The sequence below is a fragment of the Loxodonta africana genome, chromosome 11 (genome assembly GCF_030014295.1).
Source record: "Loxodonta africana isolate mLoxAfr1 chromosome 11, mLoxAfr1.hap2, whole genome shotgun sequence".
Lineage (NCBI taxonomy): Eukaryota > Metazoa > Chordata > Mammalia > Proboscidea > Elephantidae > Loxodonta > Loxodonta africana.
In genome coordinates, this window is record NC_087352.1 from 22251704 (window position 1) to 22261177 (window position 9474).

General features: G+C 39.1%; 1 protein-coding gene across 1 annotated transcript; it reads left to right on the top strand.

The window, feature by feature from the left end:
- The first annotated feature begins 2407 nt into the window (after positions 1 to 2407).
- Positions 2408 to 3458, top strand: LOC111749561 (vomeronasal type-1 receptor 2-like). Its single transcript, XM_023543475.2, has one exon. The coding sequence runs from the start codon at positions 2408 to 2410 to the stop codon at positions 3350 to 3352; it is 945 nt and encodes a 314-aa protein (XP_023399243.2). The 3' UTR covers positions 3353 to 3458.
- Positions 3459 to 9474: the final 6016 nt, after the last annotated feature.

The window sequence follows — 9474 nt, forward strand, 5'->3', positions numbered from 1 at the left end:
ACCAAAAGGTCGGCGCTTGGAACCCACCAGGCACTCCTTGGAAACTCTGTGGGAAAGTTCTACTCTGTCCTATACGGTGGCTACGAGTCAGATCTGACTCAATGGCAGTGGGTAGATCACCATTCTTGAATTTTTGTATCTCCCTCAACAGAGGACAGTGTTCCCTAAACATTGTGTCTTCATTTCTGCCCTCCCTCCTGCCTGCCCCTACCCACTGCCATTGAGTTGGTTCCAACTCATAGCCACCTTATACAACAGAGTAGAACTGCCGCATAGGATTTCTGGTGGATTCAAACTGCCAACCTACTGATTAGCAGCCAGGGTCTTAACGACTGTGCCACCAGGGCTCCAGTCCCTCCTGATAACATGTCCAAATGAAGTGTCACCATCCTTGCTTCTAAGGAACATTCTGGCTGTACTTACAAGAGGGATTTGTTCATTCTGGCAGCCCATGGTATATTTAATATTCTTTGCCAACACCATAATTTAAATGCATCAATTCTTCTTCAGTCTTCCTTATTTGTTGTCCAGCTTCCACATGCATATGAGGTGATTGAAAATACCATGGCTTGGGTCAGGCACACCTTAGTCAAGGTGACATCTTTGTTTCTTTACACTCTGAAGAGTTCTTTTGCAGCAGATTTGCCCAATGCAATATGTCATTTGATTTCTTGACTGCTGCTTCCATGGGCATTGGCTGTAGATCTGAGTAAAATGAAATCCTTGATAACTTCAATATTTTCTCTGTTTATCATGATGTTGCTTACTGGCGTTTTGGTGTCGTGTTCAAATCTTTGGTCCATATGTAGTAATGAAATTTTTCTGGCATACGTTTGCACTCCTTCAGCTTTAGGAGATTCTGCCAAATAGTTTTCTAAGATGTTTGTACTAATTTTCACACCCTCCAAGAGGGTGTGAGTTTTCTGAGGTAAAAACAGCTGTTTCCACACTTGGTATTTTCAGTTATTTTCATTTTAGTCTTCCGGTTTATATGTCACGGTATCAAGTAGTGGATTTATTGGTATTTCTATGATTACTTAGAAAGATGAACATCTTTATACATTACCCCCTCAGGACACAAGTCCCAAGCTTGGGTGGCATGAGGTGATATCTTTATTTTTAAAACTTTAGACAATGTTCTGCTGTTATTCATAAGGTTTTCACTGATAATTTTTTTTAGAAGTAAACCACCAGGTCCTTCCTAGACTGTCTTAATCTGGAAGCTCAGCTGAAACCTGTGCACCATGGGGGACCTTGCCGGTTTTTGAATACCAGTGGCATAACTTTCAGCATCACAGCAACATGCCAGCCCCCACAGTACAGCAAACTGACAGACACATGGGGAGTTTAAAAAACAGTCCAATATTAATCCCAAAATCTACTCTTTTAATTCATAAAACACATAAGATTTGACACCGTACAGATTCCATTTAGCATAAGTATCTTACATCTTAGTATCTTTCAAAAATCTCACCTTATTACTAATAGTTTTGCTTAACTGAGGTATTAATAAACAGATAGGGATATAATTTGAAATTAGTAATAACTCAGTTTCTACCATACACTACCGTATTCCATATTAGTGTTTCATGGCCCATAGTTTGAGACATGAATTACGAATGTTCAGTAATTCTGGTGGTGTGTGCCATTGTACTTTTGTTCTGGCCATAAAAGAAAATGAGACTTTGCCTTGTCAATATTGAGCCATTCTTGCACTCACCAACTTACCATGGGGCAGGTTTCTGTAGTATTATACGGCAAGCAGTGCATGTAGATTCAATAAGATACCTAAAGCTTTATTTGTTGTGGATATTGGCCAACAGAATAAATCATTCAGCATAAATGCAAACCTGTTACAGCTGAATTATGAAATCAAGTACCACCAATCTAAAATTAAATGATGAGGTGTAAAAACAAACCTGAATACACACCAGGGTTATTTGAAGAACACAGCTGCTTTGCTTCATAGGTTAGTATGTAGGTTAAGTGTGTGATCTTGGTTACCAGCCCAGCCAGTTTCAAGTTCCCTCCCTGACCCTAACCAGCTTATGAATTTAGACAAATCTCTTAACTTCTCTGTGCCTAATCATCCCCTTATAATGTGATTAATGGTATTTTCTGTTTGTAGGTTTGTGAAGAACAGAGAAGTTGCCACATGTACTGACTTCATAGCAGTGATTCCTTATTTGTAAGTGTCCTTTAAAGGTTTTTTATTCAACTTGTGGAAACCACTTGCCAAAAGGAATTTAAAAAAAACAAACTTTAAGTCAATGTTTCTGAGTGGAAATTAATGGTAGGCGGAGCCCAGTGGATTTCAGTTGACATGATACATATGACCCACGTCTCATCTTCCCATTCAGGACCCTCTGGATCTAAAGGCAGATATCAGTCACCAGAAACTAAGAGGATGTTCTCCAGGGATTTTACAATAGGCATGATCTTCTTATCACAGACTACATTGGGAATCCTGGGGAATTTCTCTCTTCTTTACCATTATCTCTTCCTCTACCTCACTGGGTACAGGTTAAGGCCTACAGACTTGATTCTCAGGCACATGACTGTAGCCAACACCTTGGTCATTCTCTCTAAAGGAATCCCGCAGACAACGGTAGCTTTTGGGTGGAAAGGCTTCCTCAATGATTTTGGATGCAAACTTGTTTTATATGTTCAAAGAGTGGGCAGGGGAGTGTTCATTGGTACCACCTGCCTCTTGAGTGTCTTCCAGGCCATCAGCATCAGCCCCAGGAATGCCAGATGGGCAGAGCTTAAGGTAAAAGCTGACAAGTTCATTGGTCCCTCCAATATCCTCTCCTGGATCCTGCACATGCTGGTAAATATCGTAGTTCCTTTTTGTGTGGCTGGCAATTGGAACAATAAAACCATCACAAAGATAAAAGATTTTGGATACTGTTCTTCTGTAGTTCGTGACACAACCACACGCTTACCACATTCAATGTTGTTTTCATTCCTCGATGTTGTGTATTTGAGACTCATGTCCTCGGCTGGTGGCTTCATGGTTTTCATTCTGTACAGACACAAGAAGCGGGTCCAACACATTCATAGGAATAACCTCTCCCCTAGCTCCTCCCCTGAGTCCAGAGCCACTCAAACCATCCTTGTTCTGTTCAGCACCTTTGTATCTTTTTATTCCCTCTCCTCCATCTTCTATGCTTGTGTGACTCTTTTTAATACTCCAAGTTGGTGGCTGATAAACATCTCACCACTGTTTGTTGCATGTTTCCCAACTGTCAGCCCCTTTTTTCTCCTTAGCAGTGACTCCAGTGTGTCCAGGCTGTGCTGTGTGTGCACTGGAAAGAAAACACAATTCTCTCATCTCATCAAAAACATATAAATTGTCTAGTTTTCACCGAGTTCAGTTATTGATGTAGTCATCCATCACAGAATCTTAATCCCATTTATGAGCCAGTCTCCTTGAGTGCTGGTGAATAAGATGGAGATTCTTTTCCAGTAATAAATAATAATAGCAATAATAAGTGCAATCTTATGGGGTTATCATGTAAATACTTATATAATTCTACCTTATTAATGTATGTAGTAAACAAGTTCAGAGTCCAGTCAATAATAAAACACTTTGCAATGAAATAACGCAGAGGTCCTGGAAATGTCTTTGAGTGTGTAGCTTTTAATCTGAGATATTACACTTTCCCAAGATTTAACTGGGCATGAGATTGTAAGGGCATTCCATGAAAAAATAAATAGCATGTGGGATGATCCTTCTAGAAGCTAGGGGTGGGGGCAGTAGCCTACATTGTCATGCATATGCCCTGGGGTGAAAATGGAGGAAAAATTAAGTTTTAGTTTTTATGGGAATTGGAGGTAAGGTTGTGAAGATTGTGCTTTACATCATAAGATAAATGGTGGACACTAGAAACACAATAATGCTTACGGAGAAAGCTTAGAAGTCTCTGCGTGGTGCAAATGGTTAAGGCAAACTACTAACCGGAAGTCTAGTAGTTCAAATCCTCAGAGTCACTTGGGAAGGTGGGCCTGGTGATCTCCTTCTGAAAGGTCACAGCCTTGAAAACTCTCTCATGGGTCGCCATGAGTCAGGATTGACTCCATGTCAATTAAAACCTGTAACGTTTATTATATATTTCTTTCCGTTTTCTGATATTCTGTAGGTGCCCTCTATGTCTTTTTCTCCTGTCTCTCCTTTATTATTGCTGTGTAAGTGGAAATATATTGATTTTTGTATATAAAGGCTGGTTTTGCCCCATTGCTCATTGTTCTTTTTAGTTCTAATATTTGAAGATGAAAAAAATTCTCCAATCAATCCTAGGCTTGCAGTTGCCTAATTAGGAACAGTAAGAGTTTTACCTTCTTTATTTAAATTTTTAAGATGTAGACTTCTCTTTTCACCTTTTTTTTTTTTTTTTGCCCTAGATCTCCAATGCTGTGGTAAACAGTTTTAGTCCTGACAGTTCTCCTTGTCCCATCCCTGCCTTTAGGGGAAGTACTTGACAATTAAATCAGTACATGATATTTGCTGAACAATTCTGGTACAAAAAAAATATTTTTTCCCTATTTGGCATGACGTTGTGTTCATTGGAAACCCTGGTGGTGTAGTGGTTAAGAGCTGCAGCTGCTAACCGAGAGGTCAGCAGTTTGAATCCACCAGGCACTCCTTGGAAATCCTACGGGGAAGTTCTACTGTGTCCTATAGGGTCGTTATAAGTTGGAATTGGCTCCATGGCAACTGGTTTGGTTTTCTGGTTTTTGTGTTCTTTAATTTATCTCCCACATAAATTGTGGTGATAACATTATTTTCCTCTTACTCTCTGTTAATATTGATAAAGTTTAATTGATCACCTAATATTGAACCTCCATTTAGGATAAGCCTCCATTTAGAGGTTGGATGAGTTCAAACCACCAAACATTCAGGTAGTTGTCCAGCACTTAATCGTTTTCACCATTCCATGGTTAATCTAGCTAAAACAACACTAAATGAAAGGTAAGGAAACAAACACCTTAACAAGTCCACAAGAGAAAATGTATTAAAACAGATATAAGATAACAAATTTACAAAGTGAAATGTGAATGATGCAAAATAACACAGAGAAATAACTATGAATGTGAAACCCTGGTTTTAAGAAAGTTAAAGAAAGAAAGACACAAACAGAGGTAGAACTAAATAGACCCATAACAAAAGAAGAGATTGAAAAAGTAATCAAAAAAACTCCCAATACAAAAAAAAGCCCTGACCTGGATGGCTTCACTGCAGAGTTCTACCAAACTTTCAGAGAATAGTTAACACCACTACTACTAAAGGTATTTCAGAGCATAGAAAAGGACGGAATACTCCCAAATTCATTCCATGAAGCCAGTATAGCCCTGATACCAAAACCAGGTAAAGACACCACAAGAAAAGAAAATTACAGACCTACAACCCTCATGAACTTGGACGCAAAAATCCTCAACAAAATTCTAGCCAATACAATTCAACAACGTAACAAAAAAATAATTCACCGTGAAAAAGTGGGATGCATACCAGGTATGCAGGGATGGTTCAACATTAGAAAAACAATTAATGTAATCCATCATATAAATAAAACAAAAGACAAGATTCACATGATTTTATCAATTGATGCAGAAAAGGCATTTGACAAAGTTCAACACCCATTCATGATAAAAACTCTCAGCAAAAGAGGAATAGAAGGATAATTCCTCAACATAATAAAGGGCATTTATACAAAGCCAAAACTCAACATCATCCTAAATGGAAAGAACCTAAAAGCATTCCCCTAGAGATCAGGAACCAGACAAGGATGCCCTTTACCACCACTCATTCAACATTGTGCTGGAAGTCCTAGCCAGAGCAATTAGGCTAGATAAAGAAATAAAGGGCATCCAGATTGGCGAGGAAGAAGTAAAAGCATCTGTATTTGCAGATGACATGGTCTTATACACAGAAAACCCTAAGGAATCCTCCAGAAAACTACTGAAACTAATAGAAGAGTTCAGCAGATTATCAGGATACAGGATAAACATACAAAAATCAGTTGGATTCCTCTACGTGAACAGAAAGAACATCAAAGAGGAAATCACCAAATCAATGCCCTTTACAGTAGCCCCCAAGAAAAGAAAATATTTAGGAATAAATCTTACCAGGGATGTAAAAGACTTATACAAAGAAAACTACAAAACACTTCTGCAAGAAACCAAAAGAGACCAACGTAAGTGAAAAAACATACCTTGCTCATGGATAGGAAGACTTACCACTGTAAAAATGTCTATTCTACCAAAAGCGATCTACAGATTTAATGCAATTCCAATCCAAATTCCAACAACATTTTTTAATGAGATGGAGAAACAAATCACCAACTTCATATGGAAGGGAAAGAGGCCTCAGATAAGTAAAGCATTACTGAAAAAGAACAAAGTGGGAGGCCTCAGTCTACCTGATTTTAGAAACTATTATACTGCCACAGTAGTCAAAACAGCCTGTTACTGGTACAACAACAGATACACAGACCAATGGAACAGAATTAAGAATCCAGACATAAATCCATCCACATATGAGCAGCTGATATTTGACAAAGGCCCCAAAGCAGTTAAATGGGGAAAAGGCAGTCTTTTTTAACAAATGGTGCTGGCATAACTGGATATCCATCTGCAAAAAAAATGAAACAAGACCCATAATTCACACCATAAAAAAAAAAAACTCAAAATGGATCAAAGACTGAAACATAAAATTTAAAACAACAAAGATCATGAAAGAAAAAATAGGGACAATGTTAGGAGCCCTAATACGTGGCATAAACAGCATACAAAACATTACTAACAATGCAGAAGAAAAACTAGATAACTGGGAGCTCCTAAAAATCAAACACCTATGCTCATCCAAAGACTTCACCAAAAGAGTAAAAAGATTACCTACACACTGGGAAAAAGTTTTTAGCTCTGACATTTCCGATCAGCACCTCATCTCTAAAATCTACATGATACTGCAAAAACTCAACTACAAAAAGACAAATAACCCAATTAAAAAATGAGCAAATATGTGAACAGACGCTTCACTAAAGAAGACATTCAGGTAGCTTACAGATACATGAGGAAATGCTCATGATCATTAGCCATCAGAGAAATGCAAATCAAAACTACAGTGAGATTCCATCTTGCTACAACAAGGCTGGCATTAATACAAAAAACACAGAATAATAAATGTTGGAGAGGTTGTGGAGAGACTGAAACACTTATACACTGCTGGTGGGAATGTAAAATGGTAAAACCACTTTGGAAATCGATTTGGTGCTTCTTTAAAAAGCTAGAAATAGAACTACCATACGATCCAGCAATCTCACTCCTTGGAATATATCCTAGAGAAATAAGAGCCTTTACATGAGCAGATATATGTATACCCACGTTCATTGTAGCACTGTTTACGGCAGCAAAAAGATGGAAGCAACGAAGGTGCCCATCAACGGATGAATGGATAAATAAATTATGGTATATTCACACAATGGAATACTATGCATCAATAAAGAACAATGATGAACCTGTGAAACATTTCATAACGTGGAGGAATCTGGAAGGCATTATGCTGAGTTAAATTAGTCAGTTGCAAAAGGACAAATATTGTATAAGACCACTATTGTTAAGAACTCGAGAAATGGTTTAAACAGAGAAGAAAATATTCTTTGGTGGTTACGAGAGAAGGGAGGGAGAGAAGGAGGAAAAGGGGTATTCACTAATTAGATAGTAGAGATAAGAATACTTTAGGTGAAGGGAAAGACAACACACAATATAGGTGAGGTCAGCACAACTGGACTAAACCAAAAACAAAGAAGTTTCCTGAATAAACTGAATGCTTCGAAGGCCAGTGTAGCAGGGACGGGGGCTTGGGGACCATGATTTCAGGGTACATCTAAATCCACTGGCATAATAAAATCTATTAAGAAAACATTCTGCATCCCACTTTAGAGAGCAGCATCTGGGTCTTAAATGCTAGCAAGCAGCCATCTAAGATGCATCCACTGGTTTCAACCCACCTGGAGCAAAGGAGAATGAAGAACACCAAGGACACAAGGTAATTATGAGCCCAAGAGACTGAAAGGGCCACATAAACCAGAGACTACATCAGCCTGAGACCAGAAGAACTAGACGGTACCCAGCTACAATCGATGACTGCGCTGACAGGGAATGCAACAGAGAACCCCTGAAGGAGCAGGAGAGCAGTGGGATGCAGACACCAAATTCTCATAAAAAGACCAGACTTAGGTGTGACTGAGACTAGAAGGACTCTGGTGGTCATGGCCCCGAGACCTTGTGTTAGCCCAGGACAGGAACCATTCCCGAAGCCAACTCTTCAGACAGGGTTTGGACTGGACAATGGGATAGAAAAAGATGCTGATGAACAATGAGCTTCGTGGATCAAGTGGACACTTGAGACTATGTTGGCATCTCCTATCTGGAGGGGAGAGGGGGTTAGAAGCTGGTGGAATGAAAAAGAAAAGAGAATGGAGGGAAGGAGTGGGCTATCTCATTAGGGGGAGAGCAATTAGGAGTATATAGCAAGGTGTATATAAATTTTTGTATGAGAGACTGACTTGATTTGTAAACTTTCACTTAAAGCACAAAAAAAATTTTTTTAAAGAAAGAAAGAGGTCAGCATTAATGTGTTTAGATTCATTGCTCCTTTCTTGGACACTGCCTATGTGCCCGCTCCATACCAGCCACGTCCTTCCTTGCTCCTGAGAGCTCTGACCTCCTGGGGATCCCATGAGGCTCACATCCCTCCTTTATTGGGGTAATCCCTGGGAAAAATGCAGGGAAATTCAGAGAACATCCATCTTAAAGAAGAAAGAGAGTCCTCAGGCAGACAGAGCAAGTAAGAGTGTTGTTGTGAAAATGGGGTCAGTCAGGCACTATCTACAAAAAGAGAGTGTTTGGGACACTAGAACATGAATGTCGAGGAAGCAAAGACACCAAGGGGTAGCTAGGAGAACTGAGCAAAAAGACTTGTGCTCCACCATATTAGGAGGAAAAATCTTCTATGTAAAGAGGCCGTCCAATGTCACCTCTTAGATCATAACTTTGCAAAGTCAAAAGTTAAAATTCAGCATCTTTGCTTTGTACACGATTCAGTTTATTTTATAACTCTTAAAAGTGTGTTCTTTATTTCACTCTATCTTTGTTTCTTAGTGTTGCTCTTTGTATCACTCAGAAAGTGATTGAGTTTGGGGCTAAGATGGCAGAATAGTCAGATGCTCCAAAAAAAACCAAATGAATCAGATATATTAGACAACTTAGGAACCCTAAGTATCAAAGAGAAAGCTGAAGAATTGGACTGAGAGATGGGTGGAAGAAGAGACAATTCAAAAACAGCAGAAATGGAGAAATACGGATCACTGGCATCCTGCTAGTCAAATCTGCACAGCACAGACATATTGAGACAACCAAACAGCATTCTCAGTCAAAACCCAACCAACTTGGTACAGCTAAACAGCAGCAACA

What these genes read in the sequence shown, in the direction of transcription:
- LOC111749561 (XM_023543475.2), top strand. Translation starts at nt 2,408, where the DNA reads ATGTTCTCCAGGGATTTTACAATAGGCATGATCTTCTTATCACAGACT.